The sequence below is a fragment of the Equus caballus genome, chromosome 6 (assembly GCF_041296265.1).
Source record: "Equus caballus isolate H_3958 breed thoroughbred chromosome 6, TB-T2T, whole genome shotgun sequence".
NCBI lineage: Eukaryota > Metazoa > Chordata > Mammalia > Perissodactyla > Equidae > Equus > Equus caballus.
This window is the reverse complement of record NC_091689.1, coordinates 15372014-15385285: the sequence shown is the minus strand read 5'-3', so window position 1 is coordinate 15385285 and position 13272 is coordinate 15372014. Positions and strand designations below refer to the sequence as shown.

Here is a 13272-nt window from a genome sequence, read left to right as displayed (position 1 = left end):
TTGAGAAAAGTTTACTGCTCTTATTTTTTCCCCAGAAATTTGAACTTTCATTTAAACATAACTTCAACAAGAACTACCCTTTTCTCTACCCCTTATATTTCCTTCCCCTCTGTTTCTTTTCCTTTTTCTCACTTAATTAAAGGTTGGAGATGATTTAGCCTTTCAAAACGGATTTTCTGTGACTATTTTTCAGCCTTTTCACTTCTCTAAAAAATATCACTTCCCAGCATTCCACCATAGTCATCCTGCTTTCTTGTCACAAATTTTCCTTTTGCTCCAAATCATAGTAGAATTGATCTGAATACAGTACTCAAAAAGAACTTCCATGTTCACATCTTTTTTGTGGTATCAAGTAAGAGCAACCAGCTTTCATTGTTAAGCTTCTCAACTACCCTTTGTTCTCAAACTCAGGCATTTGAAGGCTCGAGTGCCATCTGGTGAATGCACATTTGTTAAGATCTTCAAATTGGGTCAAACCTCATTCTACTGCGTGTCCATGAACATTCAAGAGAGCAGGGCTTCTCAATTTTAGCTGTAACACAGCATGCAGTACTGACCACAACACTGAAGCTTGTCATAACGATTTCTTTGCAAAGCAACTTTCTTTCCTTTGACCCATTTCACATACAGGCAGCCCTCACTGTGCACAGTAGTGTGAAACTTCAAGAATGACCATGCAAGCTGAAACCACACAGAGCAACCTTAACCTCCAATGGGAAACGTTACTATTGTCTCATGACCTTTAAAATGTTTTGTTAAAACATTAAAAACTCTCTTACTTTCGGTTATAAATATATAGGGAAATTATTTTAAAAAATAGTATTTATTTAGTACATTATAATTTAATACATTAGGAACATTAAGAATTAAAGTGTTTGATTGCCTTATAAAAACTGATCAAGGTAGTTGGAACAGCTTGCCTTCTTGTCGTGTAACTTGGAGTATGGAGTGAACGTGCTTTTTATTTTTTGGTGAATTGTACTCTTTTCTAAGTTTGGGTCAGCTTGCAGGGTTGTGAAATATTTCTGAGTTCCTTTAACATGACGTTCTTTTGCCTGTGTCACTTCCTCTGGCACATCTTCATCCTTTTTGTCACAACCGCTTCCTCCTTTTACGTTGATAAGTTTGTCTGCACTAGCTCCTCTGGTTCGAATGACAGCAGTGTCAACATTCTCACCATTAGCTATTTCTTCTGTGAGTCCATGTACATTCTATTTGAGTTTCATCTCCAACCTTATCATTTTTCATTTCCTCACTTCATTTTTCATCTTTCTTGGCCAATTCTCTCTTTCAATGATCTGTTTTTATGAAGTGTCATTTGGGTTTATCACTGGGAGATAAGGGGCAACACAACTACACACTTTGCTGTCCGTGTGTGTGTGTGTGAACTAACAGATCTGCAGGGGCCAGTCAATGACAGACTTTGAAAGGAGTGATATGATCCATTAGTGATCTGATTTGAATCTGTTACTTATGTAGTGATCTGTGGACTGATGAGCTAGCAGTGAAGTGTGTATTGTATGCAGTTACTCAGTTAATACCCAGTGGTAACTGAAGTTTGAACCAGTTTGTTGGAGGACTGGTGCAATTTAACTTAACTGTGGAAGCAAAATTCATGCATATTGGAACTGTGTGAAGGAGGGATTGCCTATACAGTATAGGCAAATCTGATTTCTCAAGGAAACTGTTGATGTAATTTACCATAAAACTGTGAAGTGTCTCCCATTGGAAGCAAAGTCAGGCACTCTTCTAAGGGTTAACTTTGAAATTCGTATGCCCTTTGTAGGAGCTTGATATCTGCAGACAGTAGAATTTATTTTTTTAAATTTTTTTCTTTGGTGAGGAAGATTGGCCCTGAGTTAACATCTGTTGCCAATCTTCCTCTTTTTCTTTTTTTCTCCCCAAAGCCCCAGTACATAGTTTTGTATCCTAGTTGCAAGTCATTCTATTTCTTCTGTGTGGCCAGATGAGTGGTGCCGTGTCTGCGCCCAGGATCTGAACCAGTGACACTCTGGGCCGTTGAAGTGGAGCGTGCGAACTTAACCACTTGGCCACGGGCAGCCCCTGCAGATGGTAGAATTTTTATGTGGTAACCAAGTTAAGATGTATTAAGATATTAAGTAGGAGATTAAGATAGCAAGTAGGAAAACTTTGAAGAACAAAAGAATATATTGAGATATTTCGTTCACTTTTTAAAAATACTCTAAGTAAACAAACTTGCATCCACATACTCAAACTTTCCAAAAGGAACATGTGACGTATTTTAAAAGTTAATCTTAGAAAGGATACATAGGCTCTGTTTCGAATACGAATACTGAAATGGACAAAATCAATTTTTTTACTATCTCTAGGGTGTAAAATATTAACTGACGTGAGAAAAATTGTTTACTTATAAGAATAATATGAGTATTATATGCATTATGTTGTGAGGAAAAATGCAATTTTCCTGCTGAATAATTAGTAGTTATAAATATATTTAAATATAATATGATATAATATAATATAATACAATATAATATAATATTAGATTACTAGGTATCCTATCTAAGGAGATTCCTTAGTAGATGTTAAGCGAATATTGAATAAATATATATGAGAACCTTAGGATGATAATAATGAAGAGAATAAAGAAATCTCCACTAGTGAAATATGATTATAATGGTAATTTTGTTGGTGAGTAATATTTTATAAAAAAAAGAAAATACTGAAATATTAATATGCTTTCTTTTCCCCTCTTAAGTGAATATTTTATTTTCAGGGCCTTCCTGGGGCAAATGGAGAAAAAGGAAATTCAGTCTTCATTTTTGGTGCCATTAAAGGTATTCAGGTAAGTACTATGATTGTGGTGACTTAAAAAACATAGGTAAACCCACACAGGAAACACAGATTGAGATTTTTCTGGAAGTGTCCCGAGCACGCTGGTTTTTATCCTCACCCTGGCCCTCTGGGATGGCACCATACTTCTTGCTGAAGGGCTGGCTTTAGTTGCTCTGGCTGTAGAATTCCACTCCCTCCCAGCTAGTCTTGCCGAGTTGCCATGGATATGTTTATTTCAGGGTTTCTCCACCTTGGCACTATTGACATTTTGGGCCAAATAATCATTTGTTGTGGGGGCTGACCTGTGCGTTGTTGGATATTGAACAGTATCTCTGGCTTCTACCCATTAGATGCCACTAGTACCCCCCGAGCCCCCACAATATCTCCAGACATTACCAAATGTCCCCTGAGGTGGGGAATCACTCCCAGTTGAGAACCATTCATTTATTTGTAGTTAAAATAGTGTAACATTAATACTTGTCATCCAGTATAATAGAAGTCATCATTATTGAACTTGAAAATTATGGAAAACAGATAGGAATATCCTTGGTAAATTAAATGCTTTTGTGTTTTACCAGAGAATGATATACACATGTTCAGAAATAAACTTTTGCGGGGCCACTTCATCTCTCTAATATGAATAGCCACAGATAAGCACTAGATATGATAAATCAAGGGAAGAAATGTAGTACATTGGCAAGATATGGTCATTTCTCTGAAGGAGGAATATTCCACAACAATTAGATGAAACTAGTCCTAGATTGCTTCCACTAGACCCTGAGTTCCCTGCCCCCTGGAGGGGTTATCTCTTTACTGAGCTTGTAGTATTTGTTTGTAGTCTCTGTGCGTATTTATACTTGTTAAACAGCAAGAACGATGCTTTTCCTCATAGCTTAAGTGATATATTAATAAAGAGCGTCAAAAGCACAGTCATTCTAGGAACCAGTATGTTGTATCAGAGGAGAGGACTTACCTTTACCTACTGCTATGACTTTAAACAACTCTCTAAACCCCTCTGAGCCTCATACGCCTTATTTGTGAAAGAAAATTAAAACAACATCTAATCAGCCTTCCTCTCGGTGCTGATGATTTGTTATAATAATTTACACTGCAGCAGGTGGTAAACTATAAAGTACTGTATGTATTAGTTATGGTGAGTAGATTTTTGTAATTGAGCAAGAAAGAACAAGAGAGGTAGAAGGGGAGATGGATACAGAAAATTCCTCATCTTAAAGAGAAACAGACGATCCCTAAAATGTGGTCTGCTGATCAATAATCGTTGAGAAACAATGCTCTTAAAAGCCTGTATCCACTTCACACCATTTGGATGGTAATTATATGTTTAAAAAGCCCAAACAAACAGAAAATAATGTGTTGACAATTATGTGGAGAAATTGGAACCCTTGTGCATTGCTGGGAATGTAAAATGGTGCAGCTGCTGTGGAAAATGGTATGGGGATTCCTTAAAAAATTAAATGTAGAATTATTCTGTGATCCAGAAATTCTACTTCTAGGTATATACCCCAAAGAAATGAAAGCAGGGACTCAATCAGATATTTGTACACTCATGTTCATGGTAGCGTTATTCACAACAGCCAGAAGGTGGAAGCACCCCAAGTTTCCACTGACAGGTGAATGGATAAGCAGAATGTGCTACACACATACAGCACAATGTTATTCAGCCTTAAAAAAGGCAGGGAATTCTGACACAGGCTACAACATGGACGAGCCTTGAAGACATTATGCTAAGTGAAATAAGCCAGTCACAAAAGGACAACTCATGTGTGATTCCACTTATAAGAGGTTCCTAGAGGAGTCAAATTCACAGAGACAGAAAATAAAATCATGCTTTCCAGGGCCTGGGGGGAGGCGGATGGGGAGTTAGTGTTCAATGGGCGCAGAGTTTCCGTTGGGGAAGATGAAAAAGTTCTGGAGATGGATGGTGGTGATGGTTGCACAACAATGTGAATGTACTTAATGCTGCAGAACTGTACACTTAAAAGTGATTAAAATGTTAATTTTTACCTTATGTAAATTTTATGATATATTACGTTTTACATTTTTTACAAAGAGCCTGTCTTCAAGAGAAGTACACCCTTTGATCCTTGAAAGTAAATAGAGTCTCAGGGCAGAGTCTCAAAGTGGTGGATCCGCACAGACGCGGATGTGAGAGAATTTCCACATGAATTCCCTTTCCATCTACACTAGGGTGATCAAAAGGAGTGGTGTGTATTAGGGAGGCGAGGTCTGGCAATTAGACCAGGGATGGTTAACCTGATGAAATGAAGCCATCAGATTGAGAATTTAGAACAATTTAAATTGAAAGATGAAATCTCATCTTGGTTCCATGTCATCAGGACCCCAGCAATCTAGAGAAAGTTTTGGCAGAACAGAAGCAGAATTCAGAGCCCCAGAGTGAATACAGAACATTACTTGCGTAGAGCCCTTCCACAGTTGTCTTTTCAACACTGAGAAGTTGAACAGACTGCACAGTTGGGCAATCCAAATAATCCCTGTGTGTATTTCTACTTCTACATCACGTGTGTTTTAGGATAATGGTGTAGCTTTGCTAAAACAATGTATCATTATTATTGCAGGGTGACAGAGGGGACCCAGGACCTCCTGGCTTACCAGTAAGTCTTCTGAGCAGGCCATGCGCTTCTCTTTGCTCCTCAAATAGTCTGTGGTCCCTACTGGTTTGTATGCCAGCAAGACTGGCTGCATAATTTGCAGGGCCCACCCAGTGCAAAATGAAAATGTAGACCTCTTATGCAAAAATTATAAAGAATTTCAAGGTGATGACAGCAGAGCATTAAATCCAGCATGAGACCGTGTGTGACTGCACAGGTCCCACGCTCATAGAACAATTCTTGAACCTTAGCAGGCTTCCTACATTCCTTTTCTATCCTTTAATGATCACTTGGCATTGCTCAGGTATATGTAGTCACTTAACATTTAGGAAGATAAGTCTACTTAGCAACTACGTTGATATATGTCAAGTGGAAATGATTTTGCTCTATACCATTTAGCCTGCTGAATGAGTTGTTGTGTGTTATATTTAATATTCTGCCCCATCTTCATCTCCCTGAAATTTGTGATTCAATGATTATATTAGTCTTTCCAATTTATCAATGTGTACAAGATTAAAGTTGAAAGCAATTTTGTTGTCCAATGGCTAACCTATAATCTTGCTTGGTAAGTTCTGGCTGTAGACAGGATTACTCACCCAGGTTGATTTCCTTACTACTCCTGAAGTTCAGTTAAACGAGATCAATGAGATGCTTTGATGTGGCTGTTAAAATAAATACCAATTCATCCTCTGGGAGCCAGCAATTTCGTTGCACACTCACAAATCATTTGACGTGGGCAGGGTTAGTGGAAGAACAGAGAGCCTCTCTCCACACTTCCAGGAATGCCCAGCCATAACCTTTCCTTGTGAGTTTTGTGTAATTATGCCACGACTTATGTGTGGCAGAAAACTGTTTATGGCTGGATCGTCTTGATCTTGAATTGGGGACAACATTTCTATTCACACTGATCTTATAGGACACATTTAAAGAATATATTAAAACGTATAAATACATTCATATTTTAATACTAATTAATGATAATTAATATTAATATTTAAAAAGCACCCTGATGTATAACAAAAACATAGGAGTTTGTCACACCTACCAGATTCTGCTGCCTTCTAGCTCTGCGACCTTTTAGCGGTGTCAGAGCTGCTGTCCCAGATGTTCCAGCAAGGCAGGCACATGTGTCCAGGACTGTGATTTCTTTAGTGGGTTTTATCCTCCAGGCAATACATGCAGCTCTTGCTGAGTGAACCATGATTATGGTTTTTGGTAACAAACGTGCTGATTTTTCTCGTGTTTAGGGATCAAGGGGCTCCAGAGGACCAGTGGGCCCAGTGGGATATCCGGGAGCGCCGGGGTTAACAGTAAGTACAGCACCACTCATTCTGTCCCCTAGAAACCCTGACCTGACATTTCAACAAAGCAAAACAAGCACAATTGCAGTCTTGGGTCAGTTTTGGGTTCTTTGACAGATTATCACCTGATGAACCAGCGCACACCCGCCATTATCAGTGTGAGTCCATCTCGAAGCAGAGGTCCCCCCGGGTAACATGCAGCCCAGCCATGATAGAAGGTCCATGATGCATGTTTTAAAATTAAGGGTTTCCTGAGGAGGAACTTGGGGCAACCAATGAAGATACGTTCCGATTTCTGTTACTAATATTTGATATGTGTGTTTTTGCCATTGATATAGGGACCTCCGGGCCATCCTGGGAGTCCAGGTTTGAAGGTAGGCGGCCACGAGTAAGATACACAAAGAGAGCTCTTGTACAGTGAAATAAGTGACCACTGATATATGTCAGAATTATGTCTTTCCTCTTAGACTTCCCAAAGAATTTAATAAATAAACTTCAGTAAATTCACCAGAAGTCTTACTTGCTTGTAATTACTTTTTTTAATATTCAAAAACAATTAGATTTTTTTTTTTTTCTTTTCCAGGGTAATCCTGGCGTGGGAGTAAAGGGGCAAATGGGAGACCCGGTAAGAATCCCCTTCTGCGTGGAGGAGCAGATATTAAAATGTATGTGCTGCCCAGGTGTGGAGGCTGTTCTGATGATCACTTAAGCTGTGTTCGTATCTAGTCTCTGACCAATTTTATGGCTGAGAATTTTTCTTTGTTGAATTATTATGGCACCGTCACCTTGACTGTAAAATGACAGTTCTGACAAAATTTAGCACTTAATTCAAGTTAATTTACATGATGTATTTCATCTAGCAAAAAGAGATTGAACGTTTCTAATAATGTTACAACTAGAGTAACAATTTTGTTTAATTACTGATTTGTTTATCTTAATTTCACAAATTTCATCAGAATCCTAAACTCCACACATAAATAAAAATGTAAATAAGTGGAACCAAAAGGATCTAGCAACCCGCAGTCTCCCCTTCTCTCCCTCCCTCATATGCCACCTCATTGTCCCCACCTCTCCCTCCCTTATACCCACAGTCTTTTCTGCTGAAGCATGAAACTTAGCAAGGATAAGCTTTAGAAAAGAGTTTTAAGTTTTAAGCTCATCTGGAAACTATCTGACTATCTAACAGCTGGTGAGCAGCTCTTTCAACAACTGTGGGCAAATAGACTCTGAGCTTCTACTCTGTGCCAGGCTAGGATGGGTGCTGGGTGTGGGGATTGAGCAGGACAGACCTGATCCCTGCTCTCATGGAGTTCCAGCTCGGTTGGATAAGTTATGATATAGCCATTTAACAGAATGACACGATTGCCAAAAATACATTGGAAGAATTCGTGATGTCGGGAAATGCCTATGATATAATGTTAAGTGGAAAGTACAGGTTACAAAAGTGTAAACTCAACTTTGTAAAAACAACAACAAACAAAAAGATATTAAAATACACAGGTAGAGTAGGATTTCTTAACCTTGACACTATTGATATTTCATTGTCGTGGGGGCTGTCCTGTGCATCATAGGGTGTTTAGCAACATTCTTGTCCTCTACCCACCAGATGCTAATAACATCCCTTCCCCCTGAGTTGTGACAACCAAAAATGCATCAGGATCTTGCCAAATGTCCCTGGGGAGAGGGCTAGTCCAACTGCCCCCACTCCTTGAGAATCACTAACTTAGAGAAATGACTGAAAGAAAATATATTAAAACAACGTTTCTCAAACTTGGGAAGTCATGGGCCCCAGAGAATGTTTGTCAAAACCCCGGAAGCCCGTGTACCCAGTTTGAGAAACACTGTCTTATAGAGTGAGAAATGGATTATCAGCTTAGTGACCTCAGCACCAACGCCATCAGAGCCACTTGCAAACTCCACGGAGGAACGCGGAAGTATTTCGCTATGAAGCGGCTGTTCAAATTACCCAAAGTACGCTTTTTAAAAATTCTTTTGGATTGTCAGGCGAATAAAAACATAATTTTGAAATTTTGATGCAGAACTCTCAGATGTTCAAGGACATGTTTACCCACCCTAGTTTAAGAAACACTGCCCTAAATGGTTTTCAGGAATTTTTCCTAGGTGATATGATTATAGATCATTTAAATTTTGCTCTTCATAATTTATCTTCTTTGTCCTTTTGACTAAAATGAATATATGGTACTTTTACCATATGAAGTAATAGTAACATGACCAACATGTTGAAGAGGCTCCTGGCTTGTCAACCTTTACAGGTTTTGTTCAGATTTACTCCAGCTACAAGAATAAGCATGGTTACTTTTATAATCCATGTTCACACTTATTCGTGTATTGTTTATGCATTTGTTCAGTTATTTACTCACACAACAGATCTCTTGAGAGCCGCTACCACACCAACACTGTCTTAGGTTCTAGGGTGCATCAAGGAAACAAAACCACCAATGGCCCTAAACTCCTTGTTCTTCTGTCATTTCCCATGCTTAGGTAGGGATTGAATTATTGGTTGTATTTTTTCATTTAAACTTGAAACAGTATTTTTCATCCCCAAATCTCATTTCTCAAAAACATGAATCATTTTAATAACTATATATTTGAGGATTTACTTTGTTCCACTCAGTGTAGTATTTCTGGTGCATCATCTATTCCGTAAAGTAACACTTTGAGGTAGGCAGTATTATAATCCTCATTTCACACAGGAGGAAAGTAAGATTTACAGGGATTAAAGAAACTAAGGATAAAGAGATTTTAAGGAACTTGCCCAAAGGAACAGTCAGTAAGGAGCTGGCTTGTAAGCACAGGTGATCTGCTCGACACAAGAGGCAAAGAGAATTCTAAGTGCAGAATAATAGAAATATTCAGAAAAGTACAAAACAATTATCTTCTAATCAAGGGTAAGAATTTATGGTTGTATTGCGGCAAAACCAATTCAAGGTACATTTTCTTCTTTAAGAGAATGACATCTACAATGATGTAAATGAAAACTTTTGGCTATTGATTTTATACAGAGAGGTTTAAAATACTATTGAAAACGAATTAGAAATAACCTAAATCCAACGATAGTGGAATGGCTTAATAAATGATAGTATGTTCTTATGATAGATTATTGTATAGGCATTAAAAATCAGGTTTTTGAAGAATTTTTTGCAAAAAGTAGTGTTATAAAAGAAAAGTATAAAATGATTTAAAATTTTAATAAAATATGAAAATATAAAGTATGTTTATATATTATTATATAATATTCTGATTACAATATATTTTAAATTATGTTTAACACACCGTTTAATCACATATATGTGTATGTACCTGTGCACCTTAAGCACACACGTGTGTATATACACACACACATAAACACAAGCGCACATACACCACAGAGGACTATACTGAAGTTATTTTTTCTTTTTTGAGGAAGATTAGCCCTGAGCTAATGTCTGCTGCCACTCCTTCTCTTTCTGCTGAGGAAGATTGGCCCTGAGCTAACATCTGTGCCCATCTTCCTCTACTTTATATGTGGAACACCTGCTACAGCATGGCTTGATAAGTGGTGTGTTGGTCCAAGGCCGGGATCTGAACTGGTGAACCCCGGGGTGCTGAAGTGGAGCTTGTGAACTTAACCACTGCACCACTGGGCCAGTCCTTATACCCAAGTTTTTATAAAAATTACCTCCAGATGATAGGATCATGGATCACTTTTATTTTTTAAATTTATTTTTAATGATAAATATGTATTACTAATGAAAAACAGTAAATATTTGAAATTACATGATGTATTTACCTTGATTTTTGTTTTAATTCATGATACACAGGATTGTAAACATCACATCACAACATATGGGTGAAAGTCGTCCTTTCAAAGTTTATTTCAAAATAAAGTGAATATACAATTCTTATCATCTTAATTTTATTTTAAAGGGTGAGATTGGCCAGCAAGGTTCTCCGGGACCCACCCTGTTGGTACAGCCACCTGATTTTAGTCTCTATAAAGGAGAAAAGGTAATTCCCTGTCTGTGTGTGACCTTGGTAAAGTAGTAATAGCCGACATTTTCTGAACACATACCTGTGCCAGTATCACTGCATTAATTCCAAAGCAACCTTAACAGGTTGGTACTATTAGCCCCATTGTATAGAGCTGGAAAATGAGGCTTGGAAAGGTTACCAGTGTTCTCAAGCTGACCCAGCTGCTCAGTCGCAGACCTAGCTCAGGCTGCTAGATTGTGACATGTCCTTCAGCATATAGTGCCCCCTTTAATATTATTTTTGATTTGTGGGCTGAAAAGACCACTGGAAGTCCAGCTGTCCTTTAGATGTTACATGGTTTGATGTTTTGATAAGGTAACAGATCTATAGAACTGAGCTTGTAATATACTTTTGGCAAATAATAATTCCTTTGTCAGCCTCCAGCACTGATGTTACCCATGCCATGTGCAGATTCTGTTGTCGATTTTCAATTCCTGGACTGAATTTTACTACCTTGCTCAAAATGAGCCACTCCTCTCAATGGCTGCCTTCCCAGCTTGCATCTGCTGCCCTGGTTCCATGGTGGTCCACCCCTGTGCCCCGCAAGATTACACCTCTCAAACAGAACTGGCCTGAATAGCGTCAGGTTAATAAGTGCGCTGGGATCTTAGTTACTAATTAGTGACAGTTGAAGAATAATCTCTTACTAAAAAATTAGTAAAATGGTTGTCGAAAGAGATCATTTCTAAAAGAGATGAAATTCAGTATGTTAAATAAGAATGAGCCAGATTATATCCATCGTGATTTTTAGGGTATAAAAGGAATGCCTGGAATGATTGGACCTCCGGGACCTCCTGGACCCAAGGTAGTTTATTTAAGTACCTTTTTAAATTTGTATGATGTGCTATCTTAATTAAAAAAAAATGTTTTGCCTTGTGTTGATCATTGTTTTAAATGCTAATTTATATTACTAGAATTTTTACTATTTTATCCTAAGCCCCTAGGGCATCTGTCCTAGAGGAGTTGTTTTCTTTAAGCTACTGGCAATAATTTTTATTTCTCATTTTGTTTTTGCATTCCATATTGCTGAAATATTGCATACATTTCATATAATTATTGTCATCTCTTTAAGGGAGTCCCTGGTACTGGAGAAAAAGGAGAGAAAGGTGTTCCTGGGTTTCCAGGACCTCGGGTAAGATCATTCGTGCCATCCTTCTCTTCATTAAGTTTGGACGCATTCCTCTCTCTCACTTTTAATAAGACCAGATCAACATTTCTGAGAACTCAAAAGTGGAGATGATCTCAAATAGGAACAATATATTTTGGACAACAAGAATTGTGTAATGGCTAAACGTCCCAGTGGAACATCCCTTCCATTGACATCATTTACATAGAACAGGCAAGCAGAAGATGAAAGAATTGGCGGGAAGTAACAGGACTGTAGCATTTCCTGCCTGGCTTAGGGTCAGTGTGATAGCAACTTGGAATTGTTCTTTTAAGCCTATTTGATTAAAGAAGGTACTGATCTAGGGCAGTAGCTAGAAAAAAAGCACAGCTTTAGGTCTGAAACATCACCACATGTGTCGCTAATGGGATCCTCATTCATAGAGTCACTATGGAGGCCAGACCCCAGCAGGCACAGGCACTGAGTTTATTTGGCTTCATATTTAGAACTTAATAGAACAACACTGGCTTTCATGGTAAATTTTATTACTGATAATGCATAGAGCAACTATTAATCTCCAATTAAATTATACTGCAATGATTTTAAAGATATTTCGCCCAGTGCAAGCATTAAGTTAAATAAATTAAAAAGAAGGAACAACAAAAATATGTTCTTAATTTGAACCCTGGCAAGGACATGACTTTTGGAATCAGACTAAAGATCAATTACAATAGCAAATGTTATAAAGAAATGGACTCTATTTTATGTTTATTTCCTTTCATTCAACTGCCTTTGTAGGCAAGATTAAATATCCGTGGAGCAATCCCATTTAGTAAAGATGATGCATTGAACTGGTTCATGCATTTTGATTTAAATCTGCTTGTGTTGATTTTTGTGAATTTATTAGGGTAACCCTGGTTCCTATGGATCTCCAGGTTTTCCAGGATTAAAGGTAAATGCACACTATTATAGAGATAATAAATACATTTTCATTAGTCAATGAAATTCGATATCATTCAAAAGTTGTATTATTGCATCCAAACGCACGCACAGCAATTGGAAAGAGAAACACATTCGTTTTATGAATTGGATAATTTAGCTGTGGCTGCAAAAACCAAAACACTGAACTGTCTGATGCAGCCCAAAAGCAATGTTAAGATTTTGCAAAGAATCTCAATGAGCACGTGTCCTTCAAATTAAACAAGAATGAGATAATTTGTCACCCAATCACATTTTTTCTAAAAAGGCATGTTTGTGGTTATTTGTAGGGGGAACCAGGACTGTCTGGAGAGCCTGGGCCATTTGGATTTCTTGGTCCAAAGGTAAAAAAATAAGCCTATTTGAGTACAGTCTGATAAAATTCTATATCTCTTTTGTTATCTAATTT

The 13272-nt window shown here is 37.8% G+C and overlaps 1 protein-coding gene across 13 annotated transcripts in view; it reads left to right on the top strand.

The window, feature by feature from the left end:
* Nucleotides 1-13272, top strand: part of COL4A4 (collagen type IV alpha 4 chain) — a 121685-nt gene that overhangs the window by 43710 nt on the left and 64703 nt on the right. For 7 of the 13 annotated variants that reach the window (XR_011439520.1, XR_011439519.1, XR_011439521.1 and 4 more), the window contains exons 8-17: nucleotides 2759-2827; nucleotides 5415-5450; nucleotides 6695-6757; nucleotides 7087-7122; nucleotides 7332-7373; nucleotides 10676-10756; nucleotides 11532-11585; nucleotides 11853-11912; nucleotides 12793-12837; nucleotides 13154-13207. Coding sequence is in view for 10 of the 13 variants with exons in the window: in XM_070269349.1 (XP_070125450.1) it covers nucleotides 2759-2827; nucleotides 5415-5450; nucleotides 6695-6757; nucleotides 7087-7122; nucleotides 7332-7373; nucleotides 10676-10756; nucleotides 11532-11585; nucleotides 11853-11912; nucleotides 12793-12837; nucleotides 13154-13207 (540 nt within the window). In the remaining 3 variants the exon portion in view is untranslated. Of the gene's footprint in view, nucleotides 1-2758; nucleotides 2828-5414; nucleotides 5451-6694; nucleotides 6758-6865; nucleotides 6967-7086; nucleotides 7123-7331; nucleotides 7374-10675; nucleotides 10757-11531; nucleotides 11586-11852; nucleotides 11913-12792; nucleotides 12838-13153; nucleotides 13208-13272 lie in introns of all 13 variants that reach the window. The other 6 variants (XM_070269353.1, XM_070269352.1, XM_070269351.1 and 3 more) reach the window with 2 other exon arrangements.